At 50.8% G+C, this 18,968-nt stretch overlaps 1 protein-coding gene across 2 annotated transcripts; it reads right to left on the minus strand.

Moving 5' to 3' along the window:
* Positions 1-68: 68 nt before the first annotated feature.
* Positions 69-8,791, minus strand: SERHL2 (serine hydrolase like 2). Of its 2 annotated transcripts, none has more exons than XM_062586943.1 (12): positions 8,727-8,791; positions 7,668-7,901; positions 7,481-7,594; positions 6,334-6,375; positions 5,592-5,611; positions 5,308-5,382; positions 4,356-4,465; positions 4,008-4,087; positions 3,616-3,650; positions 2,777-2,850; positions 1,193-1,286; positions 69-751 (listed from the first exon to the last, which is right to left on the minus strand). In XM_062586943.1, the coding sequence occupies exons 2-12, from the start codon at positions 7,813-7,815 to the stop codon at positions 635-637; spliced, it is 909 nt and encodes a 302-aa protein (XP_062442927.1). In that variant the 5' UTR covers positions 7,816-7,901; positions 8,727-8,791; the 3' UTR covers positions 69-634. The 2 variants fall into 2 exon arrangements, with proteins under 2 accessions (XP_062442927.1, XP_062442926.1); XM_062586942.1 differs by having other exon boundaries at positions 2,777-2,853.
* Positions 8,792-18,968: the final 10,177 nt, after the last annotated feature.

Below are 18,968 nucleotides of genomic sequence, written 5' to 3' on the forward strand. Positions count from 1 at the left end.
ACTGCCATTTTAGCTGCTTGGGTGGGATCCCAAAAGAAGGTTCATTCTCCTATGCAGTCAAGAAAACATTATTAATATCGAGAGATCAATCTTTATTTAAAGGAACAGAAATCATCTCTACCAATTTTCCTATTGCTAATTAATCCTCCAGCCAAAGCAGCTGGGACAACTACTACTCATACTCCAGGAGTTCTTTGAAATGGCCTTCCATGCCCTAGTGAACTCTCTTTCAAGGTGGTTTAAAAAAGGCAGCAGCTCTGGTAGTAGAACAAAGATGCCAACGCCTTCTGAGCTCAGGCATCCATGGACAGAAGCAGAACACTTGACTTTTTTTTTTTTTTTTTCAGTGGGTCTGTTTCTGGGAGGCTGCACCATCCTCAGAGAGGAGCTGAGGAGGAGCCATGTGCCTTGCAATACTACAGCTTTTGTCACTGCTGCTTCCACAAAGAATGCCTGTGCTTGTATTCCTGCTCTATTTCAGGATGCAGAAGTTAGGAAGGAACAAGTGGAAGGCCACTTCCCTCTGGGTGAGGGTTCCTGTGGGTTATCCCTTCACTCCCAGAGCTGGAAGGTAAGAAGGATTCTCTCACACTTTGATAACCATACTGGACTGCTGCTGCTGCAGAGACCCAGTCTAGAGCCTGGCTCTGGTGTCCTGTGCTGTCAGGAAGTTGCTGATGACCCCAGACACCACCTCAGGCTCATTCAGGTGTACAAAATGGCTCCCAGGCACCTCTACTAGCTGGATGTGCTGGAAAAAAAAAAGGAGGGGGGAGTACAGAAGATGTGGACCAGGAAAGTATTCCCTCAGGCAAGCTGTGCTTATTGTGTGGCACTCACTGGAGCATGAAGCTACAGGAGACAATACAAAGATGGAATCTGAAAGAAGGGCTGGGCATTATGTTGTCTCATATCTGCAAAAGGTGCAGATACCCATCTCATAAAGTGAGATTACAGTCCAGTGGAGTGAAGGAGGCAGAACAATGATGGGGAGCAGAAGAGGCAGGCCCAGAGGATAGTGTTGAGTGTGACTTTGGCAGCAGGGGTAAAGCTGGATTTTACTCCCTGTGTTGAGAGTTGGACTATTTAGGGCACATTCTCTAGTTGGGGGTATCCACCAAGTGAGCTGTTCTCTAGCAACTGCTCCCAATGCCCCATGGAGTGGAAATGCAAGGTTAGAGTTTACTCTCACCTCTTTCAGGACAGACTCAAATGCCTCCCGTAGTGGTTTCACAAAGGGATTTCTGCTGTCTAGCTTATGTGGAATCAGGAGTCCATCTTGTGCTCTGAAAATTAAGAGTGAGGCTCAGCACAACGTACGATGATGTCCATCTGTGTTGCTTTCCTGGCTAGGAAGAGCCTCTTCAAGATGTTGGGGGGGGGGGCCATGACACTAGACCTAACTCCTTTCTTCCAGACTCATGAAGCTGTAAACCAGTGCCAGACTGGGGCTGCTTGTAAACAGCAGAGTTACAGGTTCATACATGGCAGTCAAAGGCACAGCTCAACTAAACAGCTATTATCTAATCAAGCCATCTTTTTAAAATCCTGGGTATCAGAGTGAAGACTAATTAAACACTAGTGCCCTTCCTACTGCCTCTAGGTTGGGTCTTTAATTTGTGTGAGCACATTGCTCCCCTCTGTCTCCACCCTGTCTTCTGCTCCTTTTTTCCTTCTAGCCAGCTTTTACACCTCTCCTCTGTTCCTTCCCCATGCTTTAAACACGAATCCCAAGTTGTGCCCTGCACAGAGGGGAGGAAGGTACCAGGGCAGCTGTCTTTGAAAACCCAGCATTAGACCTCCTGCAGAGTTAAGATTGTAATGTTGCCTACTGCGCCATATGTGATGGAATAAGGTGACGTGCCAGACTCAAAGGGGAATACTTTGTATGGTCTAGCACACCTACCCTCATGGTGATGTTGCTTCTCTCTGTTCTGGACACAGAGACTAATCCTTAAAATACACAGGTGAAGCCTTCTGTGGGTTAGGTAGATTTAAGAAGCCAAAACTGCACCTCATTTCTCAGTTCCAACATGTCTTCTCATTTCCCATGCAGTCTCTAACACTGCCACATGGGCTAAAAGAAATGGAGCCCTGCATATCTTGCCCTCTAAGGAGAAGGGCAAAATGCAGACGAGGACAGAGAGAGCAAGCAACCTGACCCTGCTGGTGGGGCTCTCTGCAAGTCACTGGCCATCTCCTCGCACAGCTCCTCCCTGCCCAGGGCACCAGAGAGAGTGCTGGCAGGAGCTGGGTCAGGATGGGGGCTCCAGCACTAGCAGGAGGATATGGAGGCTGTGATGGCTTTAGCCATGCGTGTAGGCAAAGGGCTTCCAAAGCCTGCAGCAGCAGGCACGCTGGCTCGCTGCGACTAGGGGAAGGGAGGCCCCAAGGCAAGGAAGTAGGAGTGGAGCTGCGAAGCGTCGCATGCCTGCCAGGATCTTCCTTCTGTGGGAAGGGGGCATGAAAGAGCGACTCTGGGGAAGACAGGGCCAGCCAAGGCCTTGGCTGGCCTTACACCAGGAAGGTCCAGCCTGATAGTGCAGTGCCAGGCCGAGAGGAGGCTGTGTCGGCTCATCTGTGCTTGCTCCAGGAGCCTGCCCAGCTCAGCGCAGTCAGGGGCTTGGGGAAATACCGCTGTTCTTGGAGGCCAAGAACCCAACCCAGGAGCTGGGTGGTTGCTGCACAGGAAGGGGTGGTGGAGGACTCCCTGCTAACCTTCATCCTCTTCACCCAGGGGGACTGCAAGGGCTGGCTTTGCTTGTGCTGCACTCACACGATGATGAGAACACGGTCCTGGATCTTCTGCAGGAGCTTCACACACTGCTCCACCGTGAGAGACTCTCGATTCTGCTGCAGGTGCAAAGGCAGGGAGAACAGCAAAGGTCAGGGACAGGAGCTGGGGCAGACGGATGTCCCTGACCCCTAGTACGCTGGTGGCTCTGAGTGCAGAAAGGGCTGATACCCCAAGGCTGCTTTGCTGGGACAGGATGCACTGCTCTCAAGAGTGGCTGGCTCTGCAATAGCTCCTCCTGCCCAGCTGCATTTCAGCGCTGCAAACGCTGCCTGCTGGGATACAGCACAAATAGGAATAATCTTACAGAGAGAAAGGCTTTAAAAATTTTTTTGCTTGAAAAGAGACAAGTAAAACAGTCTGGCTTTCATGTTCTGGCAGTAGCACAGGTAGAGGAAGCCCCACTTGTTGAAAAGTGGCACAAAATTATCAAATTATCAGCCGTGAGGACTTTGCTCTGCTCCCTCCCCTGCTCTTTATAAGGGTGATCTGTTTGAAAAGCTGACTTGGAGCTTCCATCCATCTGCTGCCTGAAGAGATATAACAGCAGGAAAATGTGGCCAGGAGGCCCTGGCACAGACAAACTGCTAAAAAGTTCAGTAATATTTTCCAGTGACTCTCTAAGCTGAGTCAGTTAATGATCAAGTGCGGGCTCTTTAACAGCAGCACTTAAAAGATGCGCGAGACTTAAGAAAGCAGTAAGTAAAAGGTTGGGTGGAGGCAGAGCCTGGGCTCAGTGAGTGGGCCTCAACTTTCTCTGTGTTTTTTGCAAGCTCAGGGCTCAGAGGCAGCAGAGGGCAAGTCAGAACAGCAATGCTCACCGTACGGGCTCTCATGTCTCTGTTATACACCAGGCCTGGAATGAAACAAGAGAAGGTCTTTGCATCTCATAGAAGGTTTTCATGCCTCTGCCTCCCCTCACCTTTGGGGTCAGCCCAACACCTTCTCAGACAAGAGGGAGGGGATGAATTCATGTTTCTCCTTTTTCAATTTCTTTCCTTCAGCCATTTTAGGACTTGAGCACCAACACCAGTTGCAGGGACTAGGGAGTTCTGCCTCCAGAAGTAATTGCTCCCATCCAGGCTGTACAAACTCACAGCCAGGGCACCCTGTACCCTTTGAAAGACAATGGCTTTTGGCACTGCTCTCTTCCCACACCCAGCCTTGGGCCGCTGCTGTGATCAGCCCTGTCCAAGCAGCACAGGCCCCTTACCAGCGGGTGTCACAGTCGCTCCTCGCTGCAGTAGGATCGCCCCCCCCTCTGCTGTCAGATGTCTGTTTGCTTCTAAGAGCCTGGGGGAGACATGGCAGAGAGGTTGTACTGCCAGAAAAGGGAGGAAGCAAAGCAAAAGTGGCACGGCAAGATGAAAGCAAGCTCTCAGGCTGCTTTGGAAAACAGCAGGAAGGTGGCAAGGGAAGCAAAAGGTCTTGCTTAGATTCCAGGGGAGAACTTGAAGTGGGCAGTATGGGGACACAGAATTTCCCCTTCTGCTTCATGCCACGTGAAACTCCATCCAGGGTGAGGGCTGACCAGGAATGAAGGGGACAGATGGGGTCCTACCTCTGCAGCGCTGCTTCGGGGCTACGCACTTTGGGAGGTTGCTGCTTCGCCTCCAGGCTCAGTAATCTGTCAATTGCCATCCGTTTTGATTTCAGCCATGCCTCAGTTTCCTTAAACAGAGGAACGCAGGACACTGGAGCGACCTCTCATTTCTATGTCATTTTACTCTTTCTCAGGGGCAGAAATTCACCCTCCAGCATCTTAACTGGTATCAGTTAAGGGCGTCATATTAAAAATGCCCATTTCTGGAGGCAAAGAAACAGCAATACAAGCAGGCAAGGCAGGAGCAGAAAACTAAACATTGCTGGGTAGGAAGTTATCAACCTTATGCTTGCAGCCTTTTCCCACCCTCTCCTACTTCATTTTTTATTTGAGGACAACTGTTCAAAATAACAAGGGAAGTTTGGTATCTTTTGTGTCTCTGACCCTAGGCATCTGTCCCCACTGCTGCCAACCAAAGTTCCAGCATCTGGTAGTGACAATGATAGTTTGGAAATGTAGCTTTATGTCCTGCCAAGAGAGGAAGAACAACAACAAAACAGAAAAAAAAATCCACCAATCTTGCACCCAGGTCACCAAACAAACTGTTGGCAAAAATACAATCTTGGCAAGGAGTTGCTCTGACAGCTATTCCAATTCCCTTTGTACAAGGGCCTGGCATAGATGAGCAAATTTCAATGCTACGAGATTGCAGAATGCTGAGGACTACCAAGTGTCCTACAAGGGCTCTCTTCAAGCAGGGACCTCTCTCTACGCACAAAGTAGCAGACCTGTGCTTGACAAAAAGGAAGAGTGCTGGCAATTTTGTGCCCTGCCAGGGACTGGTCATATCCATGGGGTTTTTTTTGTTTGTTTGTTTGTTTTTTAACAAATGGAGGGGGAAAGCCCAACCCATCTTTTTTTAATTTATTAAAAAAAAAGTGGGGAAAGGGGAGGAGACATGAAATCTAACCTCTGGAGCTAGCAGAAAGCCAAGATTTTCCAGCAGGATCAGCTTATCCACCATCTCTGGATAAAGGAAACAGAACTGAGGAGAGAAGAAATATTATGAGTAGGAGAGAAAAGCTGAGAATTGAGTATTGTCTTCACTCTGCTGCACCAGAGAGGGAAAAAAGAAAGGGCTTCCCCTTCCCTGAGATCCAAATCCCACACAGTCTGTCCCTTTATTCCTCTCCCTTTTGTTGTTTCAGCTGCAGAAAAAACAAACCCCACGAAGAGAGGATGCTCTTTACTCACCATTCCTGCCACAGATCCACCTGCAAAGGAAAGAAGGGTGCTCAGTTATGCACAGGACAATCTGTGGTGGTAGCAGCTCCCCTTCCCCACGGCCAGAGCTGCCTTAAAAGCACCAGTGCGTCTTGTACCAAGGGACAAAGCTACAGAGCAGAGCTCTCCCAGCAACGGGGACACAGGGCTATTCGCCAGCCAGACCCCCTGGGCTGCCTCAGCTCTCTCCTTCACAGGCAACACAGGTCAGGGAGGAGTTACTAGTTAAAACACTATAGTATGCAGGTACTGCAAGCTGTGAACAGAACAGCCCTGGCGAGCAAAATCCCAATCATGACAAAACCCAGTCGTGTCCCAGGGACGAAGGGATGGAGTCTGGAATACTGGCTCCTCTCAGCAAGCTCTATGACCTACCAAGAAGGGCCTAGCCTCTCCCCGACACAACAACAAAACCTAGGGCAGCAGAAAGGCCTGTGGCCAGCACTCCTGCCTTAGACCATCCCTTTCTGCACAGCACTGTTTCCTCGTGGTGGGAAGAGATACACAGGAGCAGTTCCCCTTGCTGGTACTACAAGGCCCTGAAAGGCACTTTAAACAAGGGTGCAAGTTTTTGAATTTCTCAGTCAGGAGCCTTGTATTTTATGTGACATAATAAATATTCCAACTGAGTTCCTAGAAGCATGTCTTGTAAGTTAGTTAATGACTCGTGTTTCCATGAATCTCACAGCTTACAAGGACAAGAGCTACTTACCCATACTGTGACCCATCAGAGTGAACCGTCTCCACTGTAAGGCTAAGTGGTAACAGATAAAAATAGACAGCACTGCATTAGAAGCCAGAGCAGCAGCATCATGCTGCTTCTCCACCAATACAGGCCCCTACCCCCCGAAGGCCTTCTTCACTGCTTCATTTGTTTCCTAATCCAGAAATGAGGTGGCGAAGTAGGCCAGCTTTAAAGAAAAAGAACATCCACCACTTCATTTTCTTGGAAGTCATGCAACTCTCAAGCTCTCTCCATATAGCAAACACACTACAGCCAATTCCCACTCATTGCCAGACACAAGACTGGCAAGAAGCAAAGGAGCCTGACCGCGCAGCGTGTGCATGAAGACAGGCACCTTGATAGAGCACCCTGTTGCAGGATGTTCTGAGAGAGACATACAGATGCAGAATCTGGTCTGCTGCCTTGGGGAAAGCGTGATTATTCCAAGTGAAAGATTTTTGCACCATTCAGCACATCAGGCTCTTCAGTCCATTTTTATGGCAACCCAAGAAGCTTATGGGAAAATACTGCTTCATCGATGCCACCTATGTGAAAAATGTCTCATTGAAAGAGGTATTTTACCCTCTAACAAGTTAAAAAGAAATCCTAGGGGATCTTTGTCTACTGAACGAGGAATACAAAACTGCCCATGGCACACACTCCCCCCAAAATCAGCATGCAGATAAGCAGTCAGACTAGGAGTTACTAGCAGCCCAAGATATCTTCATTTTCAGATCTGTTTGAATTATACCAAGGCAAGTGCCAAGCTGCAATCCCTGGAGAAACAGGCACTAGAAGAGTTTCCAACTTATACCTAGTGCTGGTCAGAGATTTCTGGCTGCTTACAAAACATCAGTCTGGCAGAACTGAGCTATTTAGCTGCATCCACCATTCCACCATTACTGTTTCTCTGGACAGAAACCTTTTCTTCACAGGGTTTACTCTTTCTTCCTCTCACAAAATAGTGAGAAAGAGGGATGCTTATTCAGCCTGCAGTTGAAACATCAGGCTGGACGGAAGTAGAGGGGAACTGAGCCCTCTCCCAGCTGTGACTGCTGTCTGACATTCCAAGGAGCAAAAATGATATGGCACCTCCTGCTCAAACATCCCCTTGGAGATCCTTTCAACTGCTCACCTGCTGCCACACGGCGCACCTCACTCACATAATCCAGGAAGTGGTAGAGCGAGCCTGCAGGTCGGTGAGACGACAGGCCATGGCCAGAAAAATCCACTGCCACGTAATGGTGGTCTGAAAGAGAGAGAGCATCAGGCACGTGGCCCTGCAGCACAGCACAGGGGCCTTTCCACTATGCCAAACCCACCTGTGGGCAGCAGTGGGATGAGCCTGTCAAAGGTGTTAGCATTGTCGAGCCAGCCATGCAAGCACAGCACGGGGTGCCCCTGTGGGGGACCCCAGGCCTTGGCTGCCACGTGGCCCCAGGGCACGGGAAACTTCACCTCTGAGAACATGCCTGAAGCAGGGTGCTGCAAGCGACGTCCCCAGAGAGCCAAGTGCTCAGAGCAGGTCCCAGGGAGCTTGCGAATGGCCTAGAGCTCTGGAAAAAGTAATACAGGTCTTCAGTAACTCGCCAGCCTTCTCTGGTTTTAATTAGCAGCTTGCTGATTTGCATTTCCCCATTCGACATCCCAAGTTGCAGCCCCTGGCTCCCTGTCTGGGGACACCCCTTTCCCAGCACGTACTCATGATGCTCCTAGCACAAAACCAGCTTTCCCTGCTCGGGAGGAGGCAGCCTCCTCTCTGCACCTCCGCAGCAGCCCCAAGCTGACACGCAGGAGATCTGGCAAGGGGAAAACAGACAGATTTCCCCTAGCCAGCTGCAGCAAAGCAGGCACCTGTCTCAGACTAGGCAGTGCCAGGAGCAAGGATGCCGTCTCCACCTCTGCCACCCTCTCCTCCACCTTGACGACACGGGGTCGGCACCTCTGCAGGAGCAGCTGGCTGCACGCCTCGCTGCTGCCGCCCTCCGAGGACCCACGCGAGGCAGGGCCCATTGCCCGCAGCCCGCCAGGCCCCGCAGGTCACCGCTGCCAGAGCCCGGGGGGCACTCACGGGCCTGCCCGCCCCGCCGGGGCCTCCCCCAGGTCCCAGCTCAGCCCAGCCCGGGGCCTTCACTGCTGCCCAGCCACGGCGCGGCCGGGCCTCAGCCCCCCGGGTGTGCCCGGTGCCGCGGGCCGCCCCCACCCGGGCTGCCGGGCCGGGCCCGGGGAGCCCCCGACCCGGGGGCCGAGCAGGGCTGCAGGGCGCCGCGGAGCGGGACGAGTCGGGACGGGGCCGCCCAGAGCCGCAGCGCCTCGCCCGCCCCGGGCCTTTGCCCCGCGGTGCCCGGCCGGCGGGACAGGGCGCCCCGGCCCCCTCCTACCGCTCGGTATTTTCGGGACAGCGGAGAAAGGCAGCGGGGCCCGGGAAGCGGCGACAGCCGGCGGGGAAGGAGGAGGAGGAAGAGGAGGAGGAAGAGGAGGAAGAGGAGGGGGAGGGACCCGGCACGGAGGCGCCCGGGGACAGGTGGCGGCGGCGGCGGAACTGCAGAGCGGAACCGGCCGCTGGGCGCCGCCGCCGCTGCCTCACGCCACCATTTTGGGCTCGGCGCTGCAGCGCGAAGACCCGGCACCGCACGGCACGGCCCAGCATGGCATGGGTGGCGGTGCCTGCTGCGAGGCCTCCCGGCCTCTGCCCCAGCCGCCGGCCCTGACCCCCACTGCTCTCCTTGCCTAGCAGAGCAGTGCGTGAAGCTCGTGCAGCACATCCAGGAGCGCATGTGAGCGCTGCACCTGCAAAGCCAGCCCTGGCTGTCCCCATGGGTGGAGGGGACGGAGGTTGGCAGGGATCACCACCACCACCCCCTCCTGGAGTGTCCTCCCTGGTGTAAGGCCAGCCGAGGCCTTGGCTGGCCCTGTCTTCCCCAGAGTCGCTCTTTCATGCCCCCTTCCCACAGAAGGAAGATCCTGGCAGGCATGCGACGCTTCGCAGCTCCACTCCTACTTCCTTGCCTTGGGGCCTCCCTTCCCCTAGTCGCAGCGAGCCAGCGTGCCTGCTGCTGCAGGCTTTGGAAGCCCTTTGCCTACACGCATGGCTAAAGCCATCACAGCCTCCATATCCTCCTGCTAGTGCTGGAGCCCCCGTCCTGACCCAGCTCCTGCCAGCACTCTCTCTGGTGCCCTGGGCAGGGAGGAGCTGTGCGAGGAGATGGCCAGTGACTTGCAGAGAGCCCCACCAGCAGGGTCAGGTTGCTTGCTCTCTCTGTCCTCGTCTGCATTTTGCCCTTCTCCTTAGAGGGCAAGATATGCAGGGCTCCATTTCTTTTAGCCCATGTGGCAGTGTTAGAGACTGCATGGGAAATGAGAAGACATGTTGGAACTGAGAAATGAGGTGCAGTTTTGGCTTCCTCAATCCACTTAAACCAGAGGTGACAAACTCCAGTTTCTATTCGCTGAAAGATCTCTCTCTAAAGGTTAAGCCATCAGGTTCATAGGCTCTTTTCTGATCTGTTAATGAGGAACTAATGATGTCCATATGGTCTGAAGCAGCGATCAGCCTATCAGGTATGTGAGGATCTATGAGTAGCGCCCATCACAGAGGTACTGTTCATCCTTGACGACCCCCAGCAGACACATTACTGATAATGTAAACTGCTTGTACTGCAACATTGCAGTGTGAGCTGTTTTAAATGTGGCCCAGGAGCATCAAGGTGACATCAGAGAAGCTGAGTACATGACACCAGTGCTGAACTTCTATCACTTTTTGATGCAGAAAGTTCTCTGAACTCTAACATTTGCTGGACTCGCATTGCTCAAGAGACAAGAGTCACTTACCCATACTGTGACCCAACATAGTGAACTGACTCTACTGCAGCGCTACCCAGCACAGCAGATGAACCGCTAACAGCACTGCATTAGCAGCTCCACTCTTTCTCTGTACAAAGACGGACAGCCCCCAGCCAGAGAGATTTCTATACAGTTTACTGGTTAGTTGTCCGGAAATGGGGTGGCTCCATAAGCCAGGCTTGAAGAAAAAGAAATCACAAGGCAGTTAATACCTGAGTATCGTTGTGAACACCTCTTGCTGGTGCATATCCATTCCCTGCAGCACAGCACTCAGAGCCCATCAGGCCTAACACAGACCACAGCCGTTCCCCTTCAGTCAAGGCTTCATGCAGTTGAACGATGCAGTCTGGATGGATTGTGAGCAGTGGAAACTCCTTGCTGGAACAATTAGAAAGAACAGAAGGAATCCTTGTTCTTAGGGAATTATTCTCACTTTGGTAATTGAAATCTATTGTGCTCAGATCAGGACATCAGGCTCTTAGATTATATAATACATTTTCAGAGCAGCTTGTGAAGCTTGAAATAAACTTGCATATAAGCTGCAGCTGTGTATCTCCTGTCTATCTCAAACTCATCCAAGCAAAACAGGCTCTGCACCACCATAGTTCAAAGGGAAGCTTGGAGACCCATTCACAAGAAAATAGAGGGAGCTGTGCCGCCTACAGCCTCCCCTCCAGGTAAGCTATTAGAACGAAAGTCAGAACATGAATTCCTGCAGGTTTGCAAAGCCCAGTGCTTTGGTTTTGCTTAGGCCTCCTCCACAAAGGAGCAGGAAAGCAGACAACAAGCACCAGGAAAGCACCCTGAAGGAGAGGGGCCAAGTACAGTCTATAGCTTTTTTTTCCTCGCAACAGTCAGAGATGGGTGTCTGATTACAAAGGAGGAAAGCAAGAGAGAGCCTGGCAGAACGGATTCATAAGACACACAGGAAAACCAATCACTGCAGCTGTTAAGGAGGGCAGGGCAGGGCCTTCCTTTGAATTTCCAGGGTTTAATCAGAAGACGCCATCAGAAAGCAGTGTAATTACTGAGGTGGTAGCTGCAGGGGGCTGCTCACAGGTAGCAGCTGATAGGCTGGCAGTTTGTCTATGCCTATGACATGACTCCGGAGGAAAGGGATCCTGTGTCAGGAGCAGGAGTGGTGTGGCACAAACCTCCTCCAAGGCTGGTGGGAAAACAGGCGGTGGCCAGGAAAATTCATTACCACAGAGCTACCATCTGAAAGGGAGAGAGCATCTGGCATGGAGCCTGGGAGCATGACACATGGTCCATCCTTGTGAACTAGATCCATCTTTAGGGGACGGAGAAATGAGCCCATCAAAGGTGTTGGTGTTATCAAGCCAGCCGCATAAGCACAGCATGGGGTGCTCCTCCAGAGTCCCCAGGCCTTTATTGTCATGTGGCCCCTGGGCATGGGCAGCTTCACCTCTGAGGACATGCCTGAAACAGAGCACCCGCAAACAACGTCCCCTGAGAGCCACACGCTCAGAGCAGGTCCCAGGGAGCTTGTTAACAGCCCAGAGCTCTAAATAAAGCTAGCAGGTACATGGTAGTTAGCAAATTTGCCTGCTATCTATCTAGTAGCCCTTACCTACATTTAATTAATACCATTTTTCAGGCTCAAGGCTGGTTTGGGATAACCCTGAGGTCCTGCTTTAAATGCTTGCCCCAGTGCTATGTGCCTCACCACTCACAGGACCCTCGCCCTTGTCCCATTCGCAGGCAGCCTGATGGACTTGAACTCTTTTTGCTTTGAGTCCCACAAACTACCTCCAGGGCTTGGGTGAGAAGGATGTTTTCTCTGGTGAATTTTGACTCCTCCATCTTGCACCCTAGGTCACTTCTGGTTTGAGGGTCCATCAGCAGGAACCTCATAGAAAAGGGAAAAATCCTTACAGAAATCATCAGTAACAAAACCACATTCCTGGTTTGCCAAGGAGAGATGTTTTCACCTGTCTTTCATTCCTTCCCCAGCACTCCTGCCTCCACAGCAGCCTCCAGAGTAGGAGGTAGGCATGTGACACGCTACAGTCAAATATGTGATTCAGAAACAAAGTTGTACTTGGAAGCAGCACACACACAACACCTTTCCCAAATAAAGACAACCTTTCCAGAGAAGACATCTTTTATTTCTCTCCATCTCTCAAAGCCTGAGGTCAAAGTGGAGAAGATGTTACAACACACTGGGATGCAGCCCTTGATCCTTCCTCAGCAGCAGGACTGTTGTCCTATAAACTAAAGCCAGACGGTTGAGGTCTTCTTCAGATGTCTAATGTCCTCTCTCCTCTCTACTAATACTTCTTAGCCCCTTTGAAAGAGCAGCCTGGCATCCCACAAGACTGCAGGTCTCCCCTCCCCGCCCCCCACCACCTGGCAAACTCTCTTCACTAGCAGTGCACTATTCAGGATGCATGGCAAGATTTGGGTGGCTCACAGAATTCATTTGGCTGCATCTGCTTCTGAGTACCTGGAGAGGACAAAATTAATTTCCACTTTGCAAGGAGCTGTGTGTTGCCTGGACTGTGCTGGGCTGGTCATAACAGAGGCTGCTTTGCATAAAGAACTGGGAGTTAGTCTGAGATGTCCCATGTACTTAACAAAGGATAATTTAACTGTCAAGGAGGAGGAGACTTGCAAGAGTGAACGTGGGGACATGCAAAGCTGTTATGCTCTGCTGACTTGGAAGAACATTGATCAGTTTGTCCTAGCTGCAGATCTGGTCAGGAAACTTTAAGTACAGCAGATTGATTGCTACCAAGGGACAAATTCCCCATAGCTGGTTGGATTCAAGCTCTGAAGTGCTGACTTATTGATCTATTTATGGTGATTTATTAGTAATAGCCCTGTACCCTAAATGCTCTCATGCAGTTATACAAGTAAAAAAGCATGCTGCTCCTTTGCTCTCCTAACCCATTCCTTTCAGAGGATAGTACAACCTCTATATAAAGCCCTACATTACCAGTATATGCTGCAGTCTACAGTGAGCAAGAAAACAAAAGTCACCACAGGGCAAAATGTATCCCAGACCAGCCCCAGCTCTCTGGGGTCTCTGTCTGCAGGCAGCAGAGAGCAGCGGCCCAAGGTGCTGGCAGGACCTGTGGAGAGGTTGAGCTCCTGCCCTGGGCCAAGAACTAGCTTCTCCTCTACTCCAGCAGCCCTGAGCAGGGCAATGATGCCTGCAAGGAGATTGGGGAATGCCAGTGAGTGCTGAGCTGCTCATGTTGGGTTCGGGCACTGCCTGGGCTGCTTGCAGTGGGAATGAGGAAGGCAGAGAGGCACTGAATAATGCATACTTTTCAGGTGTACCTCTGCCCCAGGAAAGGTCCCTTCTCCTCCCTGCCTTCTGCAGAAGGCTGCAGAGGGACATACCTCAGCCCCTCATTTGACTTGTTCTAGAAGGAGAGCAGGACTGATGGGCAGGGGAGGCCCCAACAAAGGGCAGTGCAGACCTGCGCCCTACAGACATTTCCCGGTGGGTGCTTTCTTCCTCAGGCCCCATCCTCAGACCTTGCCTGCCTGGGAGTAGGTCCCTGGGAGTCACAAGGATCTAAATGAGCTGCCCACATGAGAAGAGTTGAGGTAGGATGTGAATGTTCCACAGGCCAAGGGGATCTGCCAACCCTGAGCTCTGCTGGGCAACTGCAGATCCATCAAGGTAATTAGGATTCCGACCTGGTGCAGGGAGCTTTTCCTTTTGTTTACCCTAATTTCCTATTGAATTTCACTGATATGAACAAGCTTCTGATGCCTGGGATAACCCCTGACATGTTAAGGTCAGTAAATATTCTGCATATTTAAGATGATAATTTTTCTTCCCTCGCTCTAGGCACGTTCCTGTTGCACTCCTTGTCCTGAAGCTTTCCACCCCTGTAGAAAGGTGGGAGAGACAAATACATGCTGGTGCCTCGCCCACCACAGTCAGGGGCCAGTGGGATAATTTAACTGTAAATCTTTGGCAGTTTAAGTTAATAAGCCAAGCTATGAATAGATGAAAATGGCACGTATCTGCTCTGGGGATTTACCTGCAGCAGAATTTGGATAGTTGGGGACGCTGGCATGTTAAATCATTTCTGTGTGAATCACTGCTGTTCAGCTGGAAGCAGCCTCAGGCACACACCATGTATCAGCTGCAAGTGGTGCACATTTGTATTACTTTATTTGCAACTAATGAAACAGCTAGAAACATTTATTGCATATAAATTATGTATGAGTACCCATCATACAAATAAAGTCTTTCCCATCTCAGCTCTCCATTTCCTCCTTAATCAGAAAATCTTTTATGTTTAGGGTCCAGATTCAGGAGTCTCTGCTGGTTCCCATCCCCTGGGCCTGTTTTGGTTAACTAGAGAGCCAAGCTACCTTCCAGGTCTTTAAAAAACCTATACACACTGTTAGATTAAGCACCTATTTTAATGTATTTAATTGAGGAGCGACAGGGGAAGGAGAGGCATCTCTACCCAGCTCTTGTCTAGACTTAACCTTCCTTCACTTCCAAGATCTGGCAGATTCCCCATAGGCGGAGACAAAATAATAACAAAAACCAGAAGTAATCTGACACTTGTAATTACAGGCCTACCAGCTCCTTATTGACCTCAGACAAAATAAGGAAATGGCACATACAAGAATCATTAACATGAAGAGAAGAGTGCTAGTTAATGCCAAGTCTCATGTGTTTATGGAAAAGAATCCATGAAGCTAATTAGGTAACTTCTGGAGAAGTTATACATTTGGGTTATGATTTGGCTGATAAATATAAAGCTGTTGATGTAATAGGGCTCCAGCAAGGGATTTGATATAGTGCTACATTGTGTTTTGTTGTAAAAAAAACTGGCATTGTTCCAAAGTAACAGCGCCTGTACTAATTGCATTGAAAGTTGGCTAGCTAACAAGTGTCAAAATGTTAAAGTAGGTACAGGCATGTAATGCGTGTTCTCAGGAAGCCCAACGGTAAGTCACTCAGGGAGTGTGGACCACACTTTCAGGCTTGCAGCTGTCTCCTTGGAAGAAGGGGCTCCAGCAAAGACTGGAGTCCTGGTGCTGAAGCAGCCAAATGTGAGCTCCCAGCATAGTGCTGCAGTCAGAAAGGCTAATTTGATCCATGGATGTGTGGGCAGGGAATGCAGAGCAGTTATTGCATACGCATTGCATGAGGTTGTATTGCATCTGCTAATCCCATGGATGTGACTATTGATGTAAAAGAATTCCCAGTTTTGACATCTACAACTCAAAGTGGAAGTTAGCTGGAGAGGCTTTCCTGGAGAGCTCTAAGGACTGTTAAGGGGATGGAAGACATATCTTATGCAGGAAAAGAGTTTAAGACTGAAATGATCAAAGCTGAAATATACCTATATGAGAATTAAAATTTTGCTCCTCTAAAAGGTATTCCGGCCAACAGTGGCACAAGAAAAAATAATCTAGAAATAAAATACTCACTTGGCAGTGGAGAAAATTGCTAAATACTTGAACAGTTCAGGATGATGTCAGCTACCCTACCACTGGCAATGTTTGAATTGAGATGGGTTGTTTTAAAAAATGATGACAACAATTAATGTAAGAGTCCTTTAGCCTCTAATAGTCAGAAAAGCAGACCAGGCGATCACAATAGTCTCCTCTAGTTTTATAGTCTGAAAATTAGTCTGGTGCAACAGACGCCCTTGTCAGACTGTACCAGCTCACAGTACTACAAAACCTAAAAAATTATTTGCCTATAGCTATATAAGCCTTTTTGCCTTCTACCTTGTTTTTCCTTCATTTCGAAGCTCAGTTTATTCAGCTGAGGAACCCCTCGCTTCCACGTCTGGCAGTGACTTAGGGCCTTTCCTTTGTGGGGTCTGTGTCTTGAGTAGCTCCATGCTCATTTGGGATTGCCTCTTGCAGCTGGTTTTGTTTGCTTTTGGGGGAAAATCCTGACGTAGGTGGGCATAGGTCAGAAGTTGGTGGTGGCTCTCTTTGGTGAGCAGGGTTCAGCAGCATCGCCTCCCATCTCAGTGGTGGACAAGGCTGGGGAAGGACGTGCAGGAGTGAAGCCAGGTGAGGTATCCAGAGCAGAGGACTCCAGGCAAGGTCCCTCACCTCGGGGCAGCGCTCCTAGGAACTCGGCCTGAACGTGTGGGATAACGGGAGCAGCAGTAGCTCTCGCAGGCACAACAAAATCCTTTACTGAGGTTCTTCCTCTGTGTTTGAGAGGGGTCAATGTTGGGAGGAGTTTGTTGAGGTGCTCATGGATTTGTGGGGCCACAGAGCCCTGGGGGATTCACCTGCACCCAATGGTGCTGTGGGCCGATAATGCCCTGTCTCTGTGCCAGATCTTCCTCTCTTACTGCTCTAAAGTATTTTACATATAGGCCAGATTTGGTGGCAAGGGAGCAGTTTGCTATATATTTATAAAAGGCTTTTTGTTTTCTCTGTAGCTTCCTAAATCTGACCTAAATACCTTTCAGACCATTCAGCCTGGTACTTTCTCTGAAAACCCAGCAGGTCACAGAGCTTCTTCACAGAGGTCTTCCTCCCTTAGAGGTGCCAGGGATGCGTAAGGAGCATGTGAACAGCTACTAGCCAAGCTCCCCTCCTTCCCCTGCCTGGCTACCCCTGCCTGGTGCCTGTGGCTGTCTGGGGGGGCCGGCCGGCGATGCCTCCCCGCTCCGGCGCCCCGGCTGTGCCGAGGGCTCCCAGCCTGTCGCGAAAAGCCGGCGGCGGCGTTCACTCGGCGCGGGAGGGCGCCGGCTCTTTGCCGGAGGCCGCGCGGCTCCCCGCGGCCTCGCGGGCTGCCTCCACGCCGGGCAGCGCATGTACCTTCGCTTTCCTGGAAAGCAATTTCTGGTTACTGAGAAGAGCCCGGCTCCGGGAGGGGAAGGAGGGGCCTGGCCACAGCTTCGCTCAAAGGGGCCACTACTTACGCTAATTTTTCTCATAAGCGTGGAACTAATTCAGCCTGTGCTTGCTCGAAACCACAGAAAGGTGGTTTTGTTTTGGGTTTTCATCGGGGAGGGGGGGGAAGAGGGGAAGCGGGGGGCTGGGGGATTTTTGTATGTGTTTGTTTTGTCCTCCTGGTTTTCTCTTTTTGTTCTCCTCTCCCTCTCCCTCTCCTCATCCTGCTTCACTTTTTGCTTCTCCCCAAAGGAGGTTTTTCAGCAAGCTAAGAGAGGGAGCACCTAGAAAGGGGAGGAGGGGCTGAAAAGGAAGAACATGCACGGTTTTATGCAATGAAAGCTTGTACAGTGTGTACTGCTTGCAGGCTGGACTCAGCACACGTCAGGAGATCATGGCAGTTGTTTCCCCCCCCTGCCCCCAACCATCCTTCTGTCCTCCTCTGCTTCCCAAGTCTTGTGCCCCGGCTAGCTCCTCTCTCATGCAAGGATATCCAAGCTTGCCCCACGCTTTCTCCCCTCTACCACCCAGCCAGACCCCCCCCCAGTGCACCCAGCTCGGTCCATCTGCTGCAGGGCAGAGGCGAGCGCGGCATGTGCCAGCGCACCCCACCTCCCGTTGGCAGAGCCACGTGCAGCCGGTCAGGCGACAGCAGCTTTGGGCACGACTGGGGACCCCACTGAGCCCCTAAGCCGGTCCCGCACGATCTGGAGACGATGCACCAGCCCCACTTGCAGACTTGCACACTTTTGCTTTCCCAGGAAACCACCTTAATTCACCAACTGGAAGCAACCTGCCCCCAAACACCTCTCTTTCTCCCAAATTTATAGGGGCAAACAGGCAGTGTGTGGCTTTTTGGGCACGGTGCGGGCCACAGGGAAAATGCATGCTGAGAAAGAGTGAGGATGGTGAAGCGCCACTGGCCCTTGGGTGCTCTGGGACTGCTGAGTATCAACATTTTCAAATTTACTGAAGATTTTGGGGACTGCTTGAAAAACAAGCCACAAAGTGGAATGACAAGCCAAAGGTATAATGCACTCTGACCTACGGTCCCCAGCAGCTGGATTTCAGACAAAACTTGCTGGAAATGGGTCATTCTGTCAGTAGCTCTATTCACGTTTAACGTCTTTTAAAACTTTAGTGTCAGGGATAGTGGGGTATACATGTCCTCAGGCACAGGAAAAAAGGAGGTGTACGATAAAAACATGTGGATTATAATAATAAATTCTGATCTGCTTTAGGGAGTTATCCCCCTGCACACTGTGCCACCAGCATCCTGGACATTTCAGTACACCTTCAGTATGGATCCAAAGTGGGTTGCACGTTGTAGGACCATTAGCCGGCCTGTGTGTTTACTTTTATTACACTGAACCTTTCATGCAGGTATCTATACATTGAAAGCAGTTGGGTAAAAAGCATCAGCAACAGATGAGAGTGGGAGTCTCTTGGTTCTAGAGAATTTGCTTGTTTGTTGTTGTTTGTTTGTTTGTTTGAAGCAAATTCACTTAAAGGCAGGGTTTGGTTTTCACTTTGGACACATTCAGGCTTGGTTTCAGGCTATGAAGAAGGAAACACAGCACTCATGAGGCCTGTGCTTGAGCGGGGCTTGGCTGCTGCGTCCTCCTCGGTCTCACAGGACACAAAGCTACTGCAGCATCCGAGAGTTTTCCAGATGAAGCCATCTCGGAGTTGCCTCAGTCCTGAGCCACGTTTTGGTCCTTGTAAGTGAAGTCTGAACTTTGGAAAACTACGGGCCACGGTACCAGAGCGCTCTCGTGACGTGTCTCTCCAGCTTTCGCTGCTGCAGAGGATTGCTGCAATATGCGTCAGCTGCAGCGAGGTCACAGCTTCGAGTGGATGAGAGAAAAGTGAGACCAACAAGCAGCCTAAGAGCAGTGAGGCTGGTTGTTAGG

Source organism: Rhea pennata, chromosome 1, assembly GCF_028389875.1.
Source record: "Rhea pennata isolate bPtePen1 chromosome 1, bPtePen1.pri, whole genome shotgun sequence".
NCBI classification, from domain to species: Eukaryota; Metazoa; Chordata; class Aves; order Rheiformes; family Rheidae; genus Rhea; species Rhea pennata.